This window comes from Lampetra fluviatilis, chromosome 10 (genome assembly GCF_964198595.1).
Source record: "Lampetra fluviatilis chromosome 10, kcLamFluv1.1, whole genome shotgun sequence".
Taxonomy (NCBI): Eukaryota; Metazoa; Chordata; class Hyperoartia; order Petromyzontiformes; family Petromyzontidae; genus Lampetra; species Lampetra fluviatilis.
In genome coordinates, this window is record NC_136284.1 from 15,318,331 (window position 1) to 15,339,344 (window position 21,014).

Genomic DNA, 21,014 nt, shown 5'->3' on the forward strand with positions numbered 1-21,014 from the left:
TGTAACTATAAAAAGCCCCCCATGATGCACTGCTGTCAATGAGGATATGAAATGCACACCATTGTATTGTGACCAGACTCCAGTACAGTAGGTGAGATATAATCAATGACGGTTTAAACATTTTCACAAATGTACTTTTTTTTACTTGTATTATTTGTGCGGAGATAAAACACGATGGGGGTAGTGAGGTTACGTGACAGGGTGAGCATTAATTGTTTTTTTTACTTAACAAACCTTCTTTGGGATGACTTTCCCCACAAGTTTATACAAGTGCAATGCACGCACAATGTACGAAGAACTTCCTTTGCACCGTACGTAGCCAACCGCGCCAATGGGATGTGCACAGACGTGACTGTGAGTTAAGAATGTTATAGCTATTTATTAACAGAGATAACAAGTTGCCGGTCACAATGGCAGCGCTCGCGATCGAGTCTCTACCGAGTGCGGCGGTGGATGGCGGGCGACCAGAAGCACCATCGCGTCTTCTCCATCTGCTCAAACCGGGCATGGCGATCGGCAAACGACTCGTCCGAAACGTCCTCCACCTGGCAGGTGACAGCACGAAGCAGCGTGTTTCTCTCTGCACATGACGCCGAGCCGGGCACGGGCTGACCGGCGGTTCTTGTACGGCCATCCCGACGGCTCTTTACAAGAAAGGTGTTGCTGGCGTTGCGCAATGTCTACAAATGAAATAGTTTAAACCATCGTAATGATCGAAAAGAGGTTATTTGGGTTAAATATTGAGTGAGTGGGTGGCCGGAGTGTTTGAGGGAATATTGTAGCAAAAATGTATTTAAAAAATATAATCCCCAAAAATAATTGCCCTCTGCTCCAACCTTAGCACCTGAAATGGGAATGGCTTGGCAAGAGGTCCACAACAGCCGATAGATAGTTGCTGTCACCACAGCCGGGTGATCAAATTACGTAAGATGCACAAGTACCTACGATTTTTACATGTGATTGCCTAAAATCAATGACATGTTCAAAATGTATCAATTTTTTCAAACATCATAACCAATCTGGGTACAACTCATAGAGCAATGGGAATGGTCACTCGACTGCATTTTGGTTGGAATGACAGCACAATTGACTTGAATGAGAAACATTCTTATGAAATTAGCATTAGCTCCGGAAATTGGCCTCTTGAAAAACTTCAGAGTAAATACATAATTTATTATTATTAATAAATCAAAAAAGAAAGCTGAAATAATTTGAGAGCTTCAATGTGTGATACCTCTTCAACTTCCTCAATGTCTGGCCCCTCATTCTCAAATCCCAGCTCACGCCACCTGCAACACACGACAGAGTGCTCGGGATCCACGACCAACGACCGCAATCCGCTCCCAGAAGCACTCCGCCACGGAGAGATGTGCCACCGTTTCGTGCGCTGACAAGCCCATCGCACAGACCGCTTCAGGAGGAATACTTTTCATTCGGAGACACCGCTATTACTGGCCGTCTGCACTCTAACGACGTCACAACGTGTTCCTGTAAACCTCGGACCCTGTTTTCCCATAGACAGTAGAAACGGGAGAAACATCACTTGCCGATGCGTTTTTCCTTTCATCGGCCGTATTTAACAGACTTTATTAGGTAAAAAAAATTCCACAAAAAACTCCTGAGAATAACAAAAGCTCCACGCCAAGTCACATCAAAAACCAGACTGACTCGGTTCAAATGCGTTCGGAATCATATCAGAAGATGCTTCGTAAATCAATTTTCTGCATCATAAATCGTTCTTGGTGGCATTGCATGAACGTCGTAAATGTGGACTGTTGTAAATCTGACCGTCGTGAATCCGGAGACCGCCTGTATATAACGTTACTTTTGAAAGCGGCCGCTTGCTGGAAATCAATAATTCTGCTCGCAGGATGTAAAAGAAAAGTCCTACTTTAAAGCGGACCCGTTAGGGGTGCTAATGATGGACACAGAAGGACTCACCCAGGAGTGAGAATCTCCTTGTACTGGATCTTCTCCACGTGGGCAAACGCAGCCATGGACAGCGGGATGACGATGTTGTTGATATCGAAGGAGTTCTCCACCCTCCGTCGCCGAGCAGAAGCCTGGCCACGCCAAAGTGAAACTTTAAGTACTTTCTCCCAGAGGGAGAGAGTCTCATAATATCAGTCACATTGAGAAACACGGCAAATGTTAACATCTCAATTCATGTTACTAACTGGCGACCTGTTGCACCTCCTGGAATAAATTAATCAGGCATAACAATCGTTTTAAAAAATAACCAAAAAATTGTTAATATTTAAGTGACCTGATGGCTCAGGGGGCAAACGTTTGTTTCGGGGAATGAAACTGATTTAAAAAGTGTTTAATTATGTTGAGAACTCTTTAGCCGCTATTGCAAATACAATACCACCTCACACTTTGCTCACTATTCTCACGGTGTGCACAAGGCAAATAAGAGTTCAAACCTGGCGGATATATATTGTCATCTGGGGGTCACGATTCAATTCTTCAACTAATAATTGTGTAGCCTGTATTAGCATAACGGTGTATTCACATACAATTTGCATAGGTTGTAAATGCTTTATGAGATTCACAATTTGACACGCGTGCCACGAGCACAAGACTTGAATCGATAAATCGTTGCATACCTACTCGTCTATATACGATCAACAGCACAATATTGTGCTTTTATAAAAGCCACAGTGTGCCGCAAGCTTTCCCATGGTCAAGAAAAGCCACATTTGGGATCGTTGTTGACCGCGTCCGAGACTGCCAGATGAAGGCAGCCGAGCGAGCGCCAGAGGCCTGGTGAGCGATGGCCACTGGCACGAGCAGGGCGCGGCACGGCGCCACGGTGCCAGCGCCGCGGCACCGTGCTGGACGTGGTCCCGGTGAGAGGGCCACAGATCCTCCCCCTTTATATCGCCTCGCAACCTACCGCGGCCATCTTCGCCCCACACGTAATTATGCCCTATACTGCTGGCACACTCCAAATGATTAAAACAGCCTCAAGGAAATGAGCACCGAGTGGCTCAGGAGGGGTTTATAATTGACTAGTGATGCCGATACAGCGCACTGCATTCGTGTTGCCCAACAAGGCCGAACTCAAACTTTAAACGTTGCGGATTTACTCTCTAACACACCGGTGTGCTGGAGTAGTAATTCATTAGCAGGTTTTGTTTATGTGAAAAAATCCTTACGAATTGGCTGTGTCGGGTGGCGGTGATCCAACCCAAAAAATGTTTACGTACTCTCCGGAGCATCTTCTAAATCGAAGAGGCGGGGCGGGGATACGATACAAGTGGCGTGCACGCCAGGGCGCTACCTGCGTGGACGTGGGCGTGGCGGCGGACGTGTGGGCGTACGCGCTGGCCAAGGGCAGCGTGGGTGGCGCGGGCGACGCGTCGGCCGGCACGGGCGTGTAGGCCTGGCGCAGCGGCGGCGCCGTCACCACCGCCGCCGTGCCCTCGGGCGACTCCCCCAGGGTGAGGCTCCGACTCCGCACCCCGCCACGCTGCCTCTTGCTGCCCGCTGCTGCGGAAAAAAACAGAATCATAGAAATGTTTATTTAGACTGCAGGAGGAATCCGATGAGCTGTAAAGCTCTTTCACAGATACCCAGTATGGGGCGGGTTAGCGAGTTACAACGGCACACGATACAAAAATACGATAAGAGTGCAGAATAGAAAAAATGGTAAGCAAGTCACTAAATAAAAGTAAATAAATTAATGCTAAATTTATTATACAAAAGTGCAGCGTCGCTCACCGGCTTGCCATCAACACCTCTACTACCCACTCTGTGTCCGCAAGGCAGTGACATTCTGGTGACCTGGACTCAGATGGAATTAATATTATTTAAAAGTAATTGCCTGATCCATATGATCCATATTTGTGTGTTGGGTTAGGCCATGTGGTAGTTTTGGGCAAAGTGGTAGTTTGATGCCATAATTGTCAATAACCCTCCACCACCCTACAAGATTTTTACGTTTACAAAGGTATTAGTCATGTGCCAATGCATTGATCAATCGTTTCTTAGGACTTTCCATGATCGAATTTATCATCGACATAGGGTATTGTCGGCTAAACATTTCATATGAAGCTGCGAAATATGTTGTCATTGGGTACGATCATTTTAAGTGAGCCACTATTTTAGCCATAATTTGTAATGACTGCACCCGCGGCAGCCAAGGATGGAAGACGTCGGAGAGTAGCACCACCGAGGAGATGGAGCGGTGAAATCAGCTTGTATGTCCGCGTGATAGGTGGACTGCTGCATGGGGATCGTGAGAGACGGCCGTAACTTGGGGAGGCCTTCATTCAGCAGTGGACCGACCAGGGATGATGATGATGGTGATGAATTATAATTTACTTACAGAGCTTAAGTATGCATAAAGGAAAAGGAGCCAATATTTGTTAGTCTAAATAACTGATGTGTAAATGTGTGTGAAACGTTGGAGCAAAGTTAGAGTGAACAGTATTGTTTAATGTGTCCACAACTAAAGGCAATAAGATGACAATCAAATAAACTTTTCCCAATGTAACCCTAACCATATGCAAAGATGCGTCAAGGACAACTCCATCTGTTCATATTTTGTCTCCTTGTTCTGTGCATCCAACACTCTTATCCGAGTTCATAACGGAGCCAGTTGGCAGATCACAGGAACACAATTATGGATGTTGATTCCCATAAAAAACGTAATACTGACATCGGTCCCACTCTGTGAGTCACTGGGTTTAAATGTCACTCCGATCCCCTAGCGCGCCAGGTGTGATGGCAAAAAAAAAAGCCACAGTGAACACAAACACAAAACCTACGCGGCCAGTGACATACCAGCGGCTGCAAGGGCTGGTTTAGGGGCAGCTACATGCCTCTTATAAAAGGGGGCTTCTGTACTCGGCCCTTTTTTGGGTGGTTTAGATTTACGACGGCGTGTGTGGGGCACGGCTCTACAAATCCCCACGCACCCCCCCCCCCTCAGTGGTGAGTCAAGGTTTTTATGACGTGCGAAAGCGTGGGCACACCTGGGGAGATTGTGCTCCGAGTGATGCCAACAATGTACAGTGTTTGCTGCATTGCAGCTTTCTGCAAAGAGGAGAGCGTTATACGATCAGGGTTTGAACCAGGATTGCGACATTCAATGTTTTGCATTGAACATAAATTCTGGGTCGAGAATTTTCAGCCGTCGCCCTGAAATTGTACCGAACAAAATGGGGTTTTAGACCGAGTATATTGCTACCGCTCTCGCACGTTCTGGTTGTACCCAGCGTCGTTGGGCACGATGTTCGACACTTCACTCGGCGCGCTGGGAGCTTCTACAGGACCTGAGCAGCTCGCGTTCCCCCCACGGTTACGTAACGCTGCCTCAATACTACGACGGAGGGCCACGCAGCGCAACCGCAGACACCTACGCGGCAGTCACCGATCCCCGTTATTTCAGAGGCACGCCGACATAAAGGCACCGCGGTGTCAATAGAAGATTTCCCCTGGGTGACCACACTGGTGATGTGTAGTTTTATCACGTGGAGAGGCAGACTAGCAGCGGATGTAAATGGATCGAGATGCAATACCCACCGAGGGGGCTGTGCCCAGAGCGCCTCCTTTTCTTGAAGTGGCCACCGTCCTCCCCGTCTGTATCCAAGGAGTCCAGCGGTGAAGGCCCTCGCTCCACACTGTCCAGGTATTGCCACAGCGATGGATCCACACATGCTTTACTCCAGTCGCACTCTGCAACGTGGGAAAGAGCAACCTTGGTAAACATAACTCTTTATCATTAAGTCAACACGTTTACTGAATAATTGTATTTAGTATGGTGTAAATCGTGCAAAATGCATCACCAAACAAGGTTGTATTTGACAACAAGATAAGCAGGAAGGCAGCCAGACTTGGTGCCAAGCAGTGCAAACTCTGTGGCCCTGTATTGGGACATTAAGACAACTCCAGAAAATGAGTGTGTATACGTGTAGGAGGAAATAAAGTGCCTGGAGAAACCCCACAGAACAAGAGAGGGGGATAACACAATCCCTGTACAGGTGAAAATTAACCCACTTGCTGTACTGCCAAACCCTGTCAAGCCAGGAGATTGTGACCTTGACGCCCACGGCCAGGAAACGTCACACATGCGAGACAAAGCACTTGTTGTGCTTCTCATACCAAGACACAATTCTCCCGTGGTGGCTGTCAAGACATTCCCTGTGGCTTGTCTATCAGACTGGCTCTACGACTCTTGAGCTAAGACACTGAACACTACGAGACCGTGGGCAACACCCATCTCCACGGGCGAACTGCTGCAGCTGCAACGACCATGGCGCGACACAAGTTCAGCAAGTGCCGAAAATGTACATGGAGCCACGGGACAAGAGTGCACGCACGTGCGGACACCCTGCTGGCAAACACGGCGGGACTGGCGAGCAGCTGAGCAGGGGACCGTGGTTGTAGTCTCGCCACCGTCGTGTCCATAATAAAGGGGTTTTTTTGGTTAGATCGCGTGAGTAAAAATGCCTGTCACTAACCCACCACTATCTGACGCAGCCAATTGGTAAGTTTGTCATGTAAACAAAACGTGGCAGTTAGTTATTGCTTCAGCACACCGATGCATTGCAGAGTAAACCCACAACATTTACAATTGGAGTATGTGACATTTCGCTGGCGATTGCAACCAGCTTTATCAGGCGAATTTGCAACGACACCTATCGTGCCGAGCGATAACGACCCAACACTTTGCCCGCCCCCCCAGCTCACTGGTGGTCAGCAGGGAGGCGTCAGCCTTGTGGCGCTGCTTGCGCTCGGCAGGGCTGCCTGGCGAGGCTGTCCACGCTCGTGGGACGCCGGTTGGCCTCTTGTTGTTGCTACTGCTGCTGGCTGGAACTTTGGGTTTGGGGTTCATCCGCTCGTGCCACTCGGCACGCTTCATCATACTCTGGAAGTGCAGGTGTAGAGGGATATCTGCAAAGGAGAAGTTAAGTTGCCTTCGGTCAATTATTTGCACTTCCGCCAAGTAGAACAGAACATAAAATAATAAATGTCAAGGGTTGAATTAAATGAAAAAGAACCAGGAATTGTCTTGGATGTCGTGCACAAGCAATAAAACATACATTTCACCACCATCATCACAATATGAAGCGCTGTATTGGCAGTGTGTTCAAACAGCATGCAATTGTAAAAACATTGCTCTTGAAGGCCGACTGGCTGATTGCCCTGAGATTATTATGTCATATTTTTGGGGATAAAACAGAACTTGTTTCATCATGGGACCTCCTTATATTTTGGTACTGGCAAAGGAGGTCCCATGATGTAGCTGCTCACCCCGAGCTCTCAATGTCCTGATAGTGCATTGTCTTTGTGCTGTTCACCGTTTGGCGTCCTCTGGTCTAACACCGTTTGAGACTAGGCTCTAAAGAAAGCTGCCTCTAGTGTGGACCAATCAGTTTCAAAGACAATGCATAAACTGTCAGAGCATGTTTTTTGTTTGTATTTTCACCACAAGTATATGTGGTTAATGCGGATGTGATTCCTTGCAAAAGGTTTAAGTTGGGTGTTTTAACTTCTTACAGAACTTGTTTGTTTATAAAAGAAAAATACAGAGCAGGCGGAGAGGTGTTCCGTGGCTAAGAGATCGGAGCTGCACCGCTGAATCAACGCAATTCTGCGTTCAGATCCAGGCAGCCACCTCAAGCTGGGTTCGAGGGTTGCGAGTTGGTTGCTTTCAGCCCCATCACCAATAACAGCACGTAAAATAGATTTCGTGGAACGCTTGATTTGGCTAAATTCCAACTTGTGAGAAACTAAAATCTCGATTTGACTGCCACGTAACAAACACGTGTCTCTGGAGCAGGGTGGTGGCGGTGCTGCCTCCCACTGTGAAGGTCAATTGAAGAGATTTTGGCCAAGCGGTTTAGCGAGCGAAGCGACAGGCGGACAATCGAAATGTTGCAAACTCTTAAATCCTCGTTGGGGGTTCACTCAGCCCATCATCCCTATGGGGCACATATACAGCAGTTTGATAAAAAAAACCGAGGAACCCTTTTAAACAATGGTTATCATATTAAACTACTTACCCCCCCTGCTATAGAAATGTAGAATTTCCACCACTAACTCACGGCTTTTAACAGAAGATGTACACCGACTCAATGCCCATTTCAACATTCAAACATTGCCTTGTAAGATTTTAGAAGAATTCTGCATATCCCAGTCTGTTCTTGAACACGTGGTGGGTAGCACAATCGGTATATCATTGGGGGGGAAAAACAGAGATTTTAGAAAGTAAAATTACACAGCGGGTTTTAATATCTGCCAGAGTAAACTTTTTTTTCAAACCAAAAATCAGCTTCCACCACGTACGTCAGATCTGTGAAGCAGACGGCGTGTAGTATTATAACGGATGTTACACCTGCAGTAATAACCAGGGCGGCCGCTGGATTCGAACCGCGAACCTACGGAACAAGTGGTGAGCGCCCTACCGAAGCCCCCACAGATACGTCCCACGTAAATCAAAACAGTACCAACCCAGAGCAATGCGGCAGCTGCAATCTCCTGTGATAATCGACCGCTAATATCCCAGTATACAGCTGGTAGACATTAAGCAGCCACCATTGATTTCAAGCCGTCCTCGTCGTTGTTAAGTTACGTGCACAGCTATGGAGTTCCCACGGTGTACGTGTTCCACAACAGATGAAGTTACGGGTCCCCTTTGTGGACAGGGGTGCGCGCATGTACTTCGGGCCTGGATCGGCGTTGCATAAACCCCCTCGTGCATTTCATGTGGATGACAGAAGCGTGTGAACGTAACGGAGAGCTCGTTGGTCGTGTCCGCTTCAAAGCTTCCCCAACTACGCACATCGGGGCAGTGCGATTCAGAATCGCGTCGTGATGGTGCCCTTGAATGTCACAAATTCAAAACTATATTCTCTGTTTTCTCATGAAAGACCATCCAAGCTTGCGCAAAACCCAAGACACGCCAAAGCAAACCTTCACAAGCCAGTAAATAATTGTAAAATGTTTCTGTAATAATGGAACCTCTGCTTCAAGCAAAATGAGAAATAACCTAGTAAATATTTTGCATGTACTCAATCTGTAAAACATAACTTAAAGTTGTCCAAGCCTGTACACAAGCACACGAATCACGACATTTGTAAAGAACAGTGCCTGAAACAGAAACATACATGAATGGCTGACATTTCCGGCAATGGGCACCCTTCAGAGCAGAAGGACTAGTTTTCAAAGCAGAAGGCTAGTGGCCAAAACGTCAGATTTCTGTGCTCTGTTACAAGGCAGCATTAATAATGCATGTGGCCAGTTGTTTTTAACTCTCCGTGTGCACCACTGTCGGAGTCCTTGCATATGAATCATTGCCCTGCCCAGCCTTTTCTCCAGCACGGCAGAGCAAGTATAAATGTTGTTGTTACTACTGCAATGGATAATAAATGAGGGGAGGCACGTTTGACAAGTGAGTAAATGGGGATGGAATAACAATTCTTGAAAGCGGCTTAATAATGTAAATGAGTTATTTTTTGTTACAGGAAATCAATGGCGAAAATTACAACGGCGGTAATTCATGTAGCGAATGGCAGTGGCAAAGCATCTGTTGCAAGGGACAATAAAGAAGCTGTGGTCTGCTTTCATGTTCAGCAAACGTGTTCTTTACCACATCAGAAGAGATGGAGTTAGGGTGCAGACACCAGGCAGAAGGGTGGAGAACAAGCACAATTGCCGATTGAAGGAACACATTTTGATATTATTGGTGACAATTGCCATCGAGTTCTACTGTATCACAGTGGATCCATTATAATCATCAACCATTAGTACTCAAGGTGTTGGTGTAACTCTTAGAGAGCGCAGGGCCATCACGGAGGTGCTATTTTCAGAGGCAGGAGTGACGAGGCGATGATTGCGCTGTTCTCCCAATTGAGTGATTTGCAGGTTGATTTTTAGCGAGTTGGCACATTTGGCCGATGGCGTCGGCACACACGTGGCCTAACTCTCTCTTTCTAACCGCGTCACGAAATCTCGTTTATAAAACCATGACATATTACTTTGTCTATTTAATGTACAACGGTGCTTACCAAGTGAAACATGCCGGCCAGATACGTAACATTTGCCCACCGCATTGCAAGGATCAAACCAACCGATGAAGCAGGGAGGCCACACTGCCCGGATTTTATTGACGTGAGCGGGAACCGTAAAGGACCACATCAATGCCAAGGTCGGAGTAAAAAATTGTCAATTTGCAGAATGACAACAACTGCAGACGAATTGCAGTCCGAGTAATGATGTATTGTTGCACTCTAACATCCGAAAAGCTGAAAACATCACTCAAGGGAGTGAATTGTGTTCTTTATCAATGGAAAGTACCCTGAAATGATGGTACTGGATAGTGGCCTCTATTTACAACAGCCAGACAAGATCACACTGAGATGAGCAGTCTTCGAGGGAGACCTGGGGTGACCACGAAGAGAAACTAAACGTAACGAGGAACAAACACGCGTGCAAATGACAGTGGAAGTTCGTAAGTGTGTAACGTACAAAACTACTTTCAATATTTGATTAATGATCTTTGTTTCAGAAAAAGAATAATTCAGTATGGAATGCCAAAAAAACATAGCATACTTTTCATAATCCAGCAAAAGTGGCATTTGGTTAATCAATTGAACACTTGGGAGTGACTTCTGCTTCCTCCATTTCAAATCACACGATGCTCCATGAAAGATGACGCAAGTGAAGCAAAATTTGATTGAGTGCAGAAAATACACAGCAAGAAGGGCAACAGGTGAAGAAAGGCTGGAATGTAAGCAAACTATTGCACACGCAAGATGCTTGGCCAAATTCTGTACGCACATTACAACATTAGAGACACACACCGGATCACATCTCAAGCGTCAAAGGATTTCCTTGTGAAACGGATCCGAGTTGGGTGTGACATTGTGCACACCCTGTAAATCACCAATGGACCCAGAGCACCAAGCCCGCTGACCTATTGACCCCGTGGCTCCTACTGCTGCGCGACCCCTAATGCAGCCCTGCACGGTGCGGACGCTGGGGCAAGACGGAGCGACGCACCGTTTGGGAGAGAGAGCACAGGGTGGGTGGATGGGCTGAGCACTGCTGCCCTCTCAGGCAGGGTCATGGTGTCCAGGTTCATGGGCTGCTGCTGCTGCGTGGTGTACGGTGACACGCACACCATGCAGCTGAGTGGCTGCTCACAGCTGCACCTCACAGTCACCGGCCGCTGCGCCTGCACACCCGTGGCATGGCACAACAGCAGCACAGCAATGTGTGACGAGTCAACTGGGACGCGCTACGTGTGTGTGTGTATTACATGTACAGCTTTCAAGAGAGTTGGCATCTCCTTACTCAATCGAGTGTAGACATCTGCTCATCGATGTTGGTAGCCCTGAGTGAGGGGTGTAAAGAACACATGGCAGCTTCCAGTCCCTCCATAGAACAACCACTTCTGCCTTCCAAAGTGGTGCTCATTTTATCAGCCCGAGGGTTGATAGGTTTAGTTGACCCCCCCCCCCGCCCGCCCCACTCCAACTCTCTGACTTGGATGTGAACTACCAACCATCTGCTTGTGAGTTGGGTGCACTGTGCCACCGGGCACTCATCATTGCTCAAGCAAGACGCGAGACCCAAGATGCACGTGCCAACTGAAGAATCGGCGTAGGTGCTGCCACAAGGGGAACACTGATGCACGATGATTCAGAAATTAGAATTCGAAGTTGCTTATCGACATGAACTTTGGCTTAACACGATGGTGGCAAGATAAATGTGCCGACTGCCTCACGATGTGATGAACCCACAGAGAGCATGCAAACTAGAAGTAATCAGTGCTTCAAATGGATTCTGCATACTTTGTCAAATATCAGCATTAATCTGGCCTTACTTCAGATGAGAAAGTTGTTTGTTTACGGGACATTGCTAGGGGTGCATGGGTCAGGTCGGATTGGACTTCATTCATATTCTTGTGTAATCAGGCCACATCTTCATCTCCTTGCACCTGGTCACATGACAGCAACATCCCAACACTACAGTACGACGACACAAAAAATGATGTTTTTTTTTACTATTATTTAGGTAACACAGTTATGATGAGAAATAAACTGCTTTCACAATATTTATTAATAAAATAAATGTGAATATAATGCCTTAAACTAACAGATGGCCAATTCCACTCTCAGATGCCCCTTGTTCTATTTAGCTTTTAAGTAATTAAACCGAATAATAAACACATTTAAACAGGTATTAATAAAAAAAATAAGGATTGTTTTTGTTAAACAAATTAAAATTAGCACACCCGCTTCGTTCTCTGCAATTGTAACCCACTTCACGATAATAACACTGGACATGCATTTGGCTCTTTTTTTAAGGTACTTAGCATCGCAATATCGATCCTTTTAGTGCATTATGGATTAACTTTTTAACACCACTACAAAGAATACTTGTAAGCCAAGAAGCTGATCAGCTATGGTCAGCCATAGTCTGATTAGCTGATTAGGATGTGACAATCTTGATTGCGTCATTCTGAGTTTCAGTTTATTTTATTCTGCTACACGGATGGTCCCGTTCGACTCGTTTCCGGGCTATTTTACGCGGGAGCTCCGTGGTGCTGTGAGCACAACAACAACAACAACGACGACAAAAATCTGTGAATATTGCACAACTGATTCTTTGTTCATCCGACCTGACCCCAGACAATACCATTTGAAATAGAATAGAACAATCAGATTATCACCCCATTGTTTTAGGAGCTTTGGTTAGGTTTGCTCACGATGGTTTTTTTTTCCAGACACACATTTGCCATTCGCACTTTTATCTACGAATTAGAAATGAACCTGCTTAGCCTCAGAGGGGCCTGTATTTGCAAGATCACAAGCTACAAGAGATGCAGGCACGTCCCGACACACAGAAAACGTTGACGATCGTCCAACCACACGGCAACCAAAGCTGACCACGGCAATACGGCTCGCTTTTAGAAGTGGCACAGTTCCGCTCACACAACTCGCAGCAGTTCATCACATCCGCACCAGCCCTGCATCCAGCTACACATACAAAGATCCCCCATATAGCCTTAACAGGCTGTTGGGGCAAGTGCTGTTAAGAGAGCACCTGTGAAGGCCGGAACGGCACACGAGGGGGTGGGTGGCCAGCACCATGCCCGGCGGACTTTGTCTACTTAGTGGCGATGTTTACACAGCACCAGGTAGTCATTTGAGGCTGAGTCGATCTAGGAGAGGCTCAGGCCCAGTTCAGATAATCGTTACTGGTTTTAGCCGTGAGCAGGAATGGAACTCAGGTCACCGGATTCGTAGCGCAGCGCGCTAACCGCTACTCTACCGCTCCCCACTAAGGCTTTACCACCACCACCACCACCTGTTTACAACTTTCCTCCACAAACTCCACAAGCTAGTTAATAACCGCGTAGGGTTTTGTTTCAGCGATGTTTGGGAACGCGCATCCCATCCCCGCCTCCTGCATCTGCACCACAAACCTTGCGGCTCAGGAAGTACGCGTCGCTGGCTCGCAGCACTCGCCGACGGCGCAGTTCCCGCAGGGGCCGTGTCCGTGCCGCCACGCACGAGGAGTTGCCGGGCGGGGACGGCGGCGCGGGGGCCCCACGGGACACCACGGCGGGGCGGCGCTTGGCGGCGTCGAAGCCGTCAGGCGGAGCATCTCCTCCTCGCGTGCAGCTCGACGAGCTACACGCGCACACACACGCGAGCACACACACACGCACACAGACGCACACACACACGCACACAGACACACGTACACATGTGCGTGCACACACACACGCACACAGACGCACACACACACGCACACAGACACACGCACACACGCGCGTGCACACACACACGCACACAGACGCACACACACACAGACACACGCACACACGCGCGTGCACACACACACGCACACAGACGCACAAATAAGCACACGCGCAGGTCCACCGGCCAGCGCAAGAGTGCAGATGTTAGCGGTTTGCATTCAAATCACAAACGAGCGAATTTAATCTCCTGCGTAATCACTGCAACAGGCATCTTCAGGTAAGAAGCGCCCTGACGGCCTCACGTTTTGATTCAAAACGATATACAACGCCCATGTAACGTCACCCACTCATTCTGTTTATCAGTCTACTCTCACATTAATTCCACCCGCTCGTGGCTAAATCCATTCTTATTTCTACACGGTACTTAATGGACGAACAAAATCGGAGCCAAATTGTGTCCAGAGATGTCTGCTTCCTCTGCTCACCGTCCTCACCAGTTTACCCAAACGTGTGAACACGCGTGCTGGCCAGATATTCAAAGGTTCTATTTGACGACTGCCCCGAACGTTTAAGCGCATCAACTCGGTCACCCTCGTTCAACCGCTGGAGGTGTGTTTAGCAGTGGGCATCCTCAGGGCCTCCCGACGTGTTCAGCATCCCTCCATAAAAACGGTGTGCAGAGCGGCCGAGGTGACGTGGAAATGCCAGGAGCCCCCCGTACGAGCAGAGCACGGGACGACAGGCCCTTCCATGCGGCGTCTCTACAACACCTGAGCTACAACAATGCCAGGCTAGTCCTTATGTTTTTACACACTTTTATTGAACTTGTCTGTTGCATAAAGAAAATGAAACATATTGAAAAGAAACCACCCACTGTCATTCCGCACATCAAATATGTTTAATTCTGGAGTCAAAATATTTGTTTTCTGCTTTTGAGTGCAAATAAAAGTGCGTGCTTGGAAAAACTATTTTTTTGCCAAGTTTGTCGTACTTAGTTTGTTGTCCTTCCCCCGCACCTCTGATTAGCATGGTTGGCTACGTACGGTGCAAAAGAAGATCAACATACAGTACGTACAAAAACTCAGGGGAGATTTGATAAAGTAATCAACGGACAGATATATCGTTTACTTGAGCCTGCCAATAAAGAAACTGTACGAAGACATTGGATCTTCAGCACACGTCACCTTGCGCGCGTGTCTTCTTGCGCAAACTGCCTCTGTAGTTTCACGTCCCAGTATTGCGTGGCCTAGAGACGCCGCGACACCGCGCACCATGCGCCTCGTACGTGTGCGTGAGTGCGTGGGGCTGCAGACAGCAGTGGGAGGCGTACCCGGCCAGAACACCGTTGAGCTGCGGTGGAGAAGGTTTGGGTTGTGGAGACGAGGCTGGGCTGAGAGGACAGGCCATGCCGCCCAGACTTTGCTTAAGGCGTGAGCTCTGTCAACACACAGCATTGGAGCACAAGTCAGAAGAAAAGTTACTTTGTCACTTGAACAAACAGAGACAAAGGTCCCCGTATAGCCTTAAACAGACTGTTGGGGTAAGTGTTGTTAGCGAGCAGCCCGGCCACCTTTGTCTCCCCAGTGCTGATGTTTACACACACTGCACCAGGTACTGATTTTAGACTGAGACCACCTAAGGGAAGCAAGGTACCGGTTCAGATATTCACCACTCTTACTTGGTCACGAGTGGGTCGCTGTATTAGTAGTGCAGTGCACTAACCACTCACTACCGCTCCCCACACCCACACACGTGCGGTGACTGTGCCATGCAGGTGGGGCCAGTGTGACATGCACCGTTGCGAAACATGGCTTTTACCAGCTCGTAAAAAACTAATCCACAGAGCCACGCAACTACAGCTCCACAGAGAGATTGACAAAAAACAATGGGCGACGGAAGAGAAGCACGCCACATTCGACTGACTGCGGGGTGGAGCGCGGGAAGCCCTGCCTGGAGCGCATCGGCCCATGGGGACCACACAGGACCCTGCGGAGCGAGCAGCAAATGCCCTAAGGGCAAGCATCATTGGTGTCGACGGAGACAGAGATACATTCCAACGAGTGGGAAGCCTTTCGTCAACACATTTATAGTGATGCAAATATAGTTGGTCCCATAAGTCCATTCTTCCCTGTACCATCCATCAAACGCACAGCAGTGCCACGCGTTAGCAACAGAGGTACTGACACAATGAGCCGTGTTCATATTTAGGCTTTCTGTAATCTGCTCTGCAAAGACCACAGCCGAGCTTGTGTGTGACAAAAATGCGGTGCCATCTGCTACGTAATAAGCCGAGGAGATGAAATGAGCAGATGTGCAACTTCGCTGACGCATCCCAAACGCCTTTGATGCAGCAGTATTACTCCTACAGATCACAGACTATGATTCACTCATGAAACACATTTAAATAAGTTACACATTTTACGTACTAAAAGGTTGTAAATTAATAAAACGCTGTATATGTTAAGGTGTAACCATCCCGCTTATATGCACCAGTAGCCTGATGTGCAATTTTTTACAGAAACATCATAACAAATAGGAATACAGTGAACCCATGAAAAGCAATACTGAAATTATAGAGCATATGTACGTAATACTAAATAGTTGCTTTATTTAGATGCTTAGAACAATCACGTGCTAATTAAGGCCCAGCAATTAATTAATTAATGAATTATCTAGTTACAATTTTACTTTAAACTTTCGTGACTACAGAAATTCATATTCTTTGTTTTTTTTCGGTAAAGTCACAGAGTTAGAAAAAATTCTAAAAATAAAGTGAATAAAAATAATTTTTAAAACAAAAAACACTAATGTAGACTGCAAATATGCTCACCAACTTAAAAACCAGACTACAGTCTACATTATAGACTGCCAGTACACTCACCCAGCTTAATAACCATTGCTACAGTCTACATTATAGATTGCCAGTACACTCACTCCGTTTAAGAACCAGGCTACAGTCTACATTAGTGGCTTTTCGTTTTCATTTATTAATATTTTTCTAACGAATATTCATCAAGATATTCATCTTTTTTTTGTCATTACCTGAGAAAGCATCGTTGAGGCTTCAACAGATTACGATTAAAGTGAGAATTGCCTGGAATTCTAAGGAAAATATATTTTAAATAAATGTTGAGGGTGAGAGGAAACATGTTTCCCAAGGGAATGCAACACAGGCTGGAACACCAACTCCCCACAAACCAGAATGCCTTGCACTCGCTTGCCCACGAGAACACCGCCGAGAGTCTCAACATTATATTTCAGGAGGGTCCTGCCAAGTTTTTTGTAGGGGGCATGGTGCCATGTGCAATCACTATTGAGTCATTTGCAGGTAATTTTTTTCAGCACTGGGATGCTTGACCGTTACACCAGTAATTTTGGTTTGTTTTGGCCATAGGAGGAAACCAAAGCATCCAGAGAAAAACCATGCAACACAGGGGACGGACAGAGAAACTCCACGCGAAAAGGCACCCGAGTCAGCAATCAAACCCAGGCACTTCTTGCTGCGAGGCACGAGTGTTACCACAGCGCGAGCAGCCTGCCACCCAAACTGGGCTACAATACCCCCACGACTCTCACACATGGGGTCTGAGTGCATGTTTGCTGTACATATTCCTCCAGAGGGTCTGTTTCCAGGGCGCACGCTAACAAGCCCTCAGGTGACTACCTGCTTGTGGAGGTTGCTAAGCAGCAGAGCGGGGCTGCCCCTCATTTCACCAGCGAGCGGCAAAGCGGGGGCGGCGCCAGTACCGGGCAGCCTCCGGTGCGGTCTCGTCACGTCCTCGGGGGCCTGGAGGTCTCCGAGCACCACGGGGCCCTGCAAGGAAAGCGTGCGCTGAGCGCCGAGCGGCCGCCCTGGCTCGACGAAGCCACCGGCCCGTCGCTGCGGGTCACCCGACGCACGTCCGTTCCGAACACAGCGGTGGCACCGTGCGCGGCGCGCCTCCGCGTTACGAAGGAAGGCGCCCGCGACCAAATCGCCCGGAATGCGCCCAATCTCGTCGGATGTCGGAAGCCGCGCGGCGTTGAGGCTGGAGAGAGCGTTAAGGGGGCGGCCACCATGCGCAAAAGGCCGTCGGCGGTGGTGTGGCAGGCGTTTGCCTTCGTAGGGCGCTGGCATAAAAGCCTCGGCAACTCTCGGCGCCTTACACGGCGTCTCATCTCGGGTGCGAATGCCGTCTCATTGTCGCGTTCTGACACCATGCTCCTACTGGACGTCTGTGAAAAAGAGCTTTAGAGCTCATCGGATTCCTCCAGGATAAATATTTGATATTAATCATTCCAATGCCCTGCTACAGTCATGCAAAGCGACCCCCCCCCCCCCCAAGTGGCAACTGTCCCTACACAGCACCAGCATATCAAGGGGCATTAGTCTGCCGGTAGGGGACAGACATTGCCACATACACACGCACACACACACGCACACACACACACGCACATACCTTGCCGATGCGGATCTGGCGGTAGAGCTCGTTGTGCTGCCGGATGCGGTACTCCAGGTCGGACACCTGCGCCGTGAGCCACGTCCAACGGCTCGCCACCATCGCGCGCTCCCGCGCCCACAGCCACGCGGTGCTCCGCCGCCTGCGACAGAGGGAGCCGCTCAGTGGTCTAGCCCGCTCCGAGGTACCCCACCACGCCGTGGCGCCCCACCACGCCGCGCGTTGCGACCGCACTGCACTGGCCAGACCCCAGCGTTGCCGTCGTCATCAGCAAAACATTATAAAGCTCGCTAGTTGTTTTCAGAGGCTGTGGTGTGCAGTATTCGGTCACTTGCTTTTAATTAGGATTTTCTGAATGTGTTATGTTTATTATATCTTTTCTAGAAATTTGTTACGTGATTTTATTTTGCCTACAAGCTCAATTTTATTGTTCATGCCTGTAAAGCACTACGTATTGCATTTTTTTGCACGAATAGTGCTATAGAAATAAAGTTTGATTGCTCATTCAATCAATGTTTTATTTGTTACGTAGAAAATCACAGTGTCGCCAGCCACCCAGCGAGTTCGCAAGGGACATCCGTGGTGCTGTCAGCACGGGAACACGGACCGTGACATCGGAGTGATCCGTACGGGAGAACAGGCAACGACGTAACAGAACGCGGTAGACGTTCAGACGAAAAGAGTGCTTAAAGGACAAAACATTACAATGTGAACAAACTAACCAGGCATATTGCACCAAAAACAAGGATGAGGTCATGATTGGGAGAGGAGTGGTGGTGGTATTTGGGGAGACTCAAAAGGTGCACATTTTGGGGAATGAGATGAGGAAATGAAAACCAAAGAGATTCACTTTTCTTGAGAACTCGTAACATAAACAATCGTTTTATTTTCAGATGGCCCTCTACAGCTACTGTGTGTTATATAAACAACGTCTCAGCGATGATGGTGGTGGTGACATCATATAGGGCAAACACTCCGACATACAGTCCACTTAGATGTTTGTGAACAAATAAAATAATTTAAATATTGGTATTGAAGCCTTGAATTTTTTTCACAATCCCATTATTTCCGAAAGATCTCTTGCACCACCATGCAATCAGCTGAAGTCATGTGCTTCCTTGTTATGAGTTTTTAATACACTAAGCAAATGCACAGCAAAAATAAAAAAAAGTTATATTTTGGAAAGTTGCCAACAGTGTAAGAAGACATATTGCTTGATCTGTGAAACAACATAACAATTATTTATATCAATTGTCTGTGAAACAACATAACAATTATTTATATCAATTGTCTGTGAAACAACATAACAATTATTTATATCAATTGTCTGTGAAACAACATAACAATTATTTATATCAATTGTCTGTGAAACAACATAACAATTATTTATATCAATTGGTTAATTGCGATGGAATCATACTGTTGCCAGTTTACAGTGCGAGTCGATTGTGCAGAACTCGCACATTCTGCCAGGGAACCGGTAATCTGCACCAACGCCGCTGGACATTTTACAGCACTGAAATCTAAGAAATACGTTCTGTAATTTGTAAAACAAAATTGCCGTAAAATAAATCATTAACCTATGCAACAACCTTATAATCAGCGCAAAGTTGAATAAAACAGCAAACTATCGCGATGAAGATGTTGCTTACATATGCGGTGAAAGCCGATCAACTTGAACAACGTCGGGAAAAAGCTAAATGTTTGTTAACTTTATTTTCAATAAAATGGTACAGATAACAAGAACATGATTCTGGGTGGGGGTGGCAGTCGATGTTGCGTCGCCAGCGGGGGACGCAACCACGTGGGGACAGCCCCCCCTCACCCCCCTGAGAAATCACATTATAGAGCCCTTCATTTATTTAATCCCAAAGCTTCAATTCACAGCCGTATAATTATCATGATTGTTCATCGGCCATCCTGTGCACGTGTCTAGGAAGTGCGCAGCACAAACCGTGTTGGTTGTGCGGCGTGACAGCCGAACACGCTGTGATGCCGTCAGAACGTCGCATCAGGCGGAGTCGCCCCCTGGTGGTGGCCCATCAGCCACAGCGGCCTCGCTCGCAGGCCCACGACGACGGCAAGAGGTGGTGACGAAAATATTTGTCGATGTTCATTTGATTTCGATTTAAAGCTTCTTTCGTGGCTGCAGGGATTCATCTTCTTGGTTCTTTCGGTAAAGTCACGTAGAAGGGAAGTAATAAAATAATAAAAATAAAACATAATAAAATAATTCTCACGTTTCGGCCACAACGCAAGCAGCCGTCCTCAGGTCTGAATGGGAAAGACAGCGCCATTCAGAGGCTGTCTTTCCGACAGACCTGTTCTTCACCCGAGGACGGCTGCTTGCGTTGTGGCCGAAACGTCGTGAGAATAATTTTATTATGGTTTAGTTTATTATTTTATTACTTCCCTTCTACGTGACTTTACCGAAAGAACCAAGAAGATGTTGATTTGTTTTTATTTGCCTGTTGGTCAACGATGACTGCGAGTGGACGAAGTTCACCGAGAATTTGGAACGGCAGTGCACTTGTGCACTGCCGTTGCAGTGCACAAGTGCAATAACAAAAGCGTGTCTGACTAAACGCTTGACTGTTTTAGTCGACTGGACCAAGAGAGTGGGCTACGTGAAATCTCCCGGCGATGACTCGACTACATCTCCACAGGTTGCCGTCGACTCAACTGGAACGACGATGAAACATGCCGACCGAATTAACACAAGAAGAGTCCCGTTCGCCTCTGCTTTCAACAACGAATGTACTGTCGCGGGAAATGATAGTGTCGCTGGTATACACACATGGCACTCACTTCCACACAGGTTCAGCAACGGGGCTATATTCGGATCTGTTAAC

The 21,014-nt window shown here is 47.5% G+C and overlaps 1 protein-coding gene across 3 annotated transcripts in view; it reads right to left on the reverse strand.

Moving 5' to 3' along the window:
- Window positions 1-21,014, reverse strand: part of LOC144934617 (KAT8 regulatory NSL complex subunit 1-like) — a 44,044-nt gene that overhangs the window by 2,319 nt on the left and 20,711 nt on the right. Inside the window, exons 2-12 of one of the 3 annotated variants that reach the window (XM_078860626.1) lie at window positions 18,163-18,304; window positions 17,388-17,537; window positions 15,054-15,160; window positions 13,445-13,652; window positions 11,014-11,188; window positions 6,700-6,903; window positions 5,533-5,685; window positions 3,287-3,492; window positions 1,942-2,063; window positions 1,235-1,289; window positions 439-545 (exon numbers count right to left, since the gene is read on the reverse strand). In XM_078860626.1, coding sequence (XP_078716752.1) covers window positions 439-545; window positions 1,235-1,289; window positions 1,942-2,063; window positions 3,287-3,492; window positions 5,533-5,685; window positions 6,700-6,903; window positions 11,014-11,188; window positions 13,445-13,652; window positions 15,054-15,160; window positions 17,388-17,537; window positions 18,163-18,304 — 1,629 coding nt within the window. Of the gene's footprint in view, window positions 1-438; window positions 546-1,234; window positions 1,290-1,941; window positions 2,064-3,286; window positions 3,496-5,532; window positions 5,686-6,699; window positions 6,904-11,013; window positions 11,189-13,444; window positions 13,653-15,053; window positions 15,161-17,387; window positions 17,538-18,162; window positions 18,305-21,014 lie in introns of all 3 variants that reach the window. The other 2 variants (XM_078860627.1, XM_078860625.1) reach the window with 2 other exon arrangements.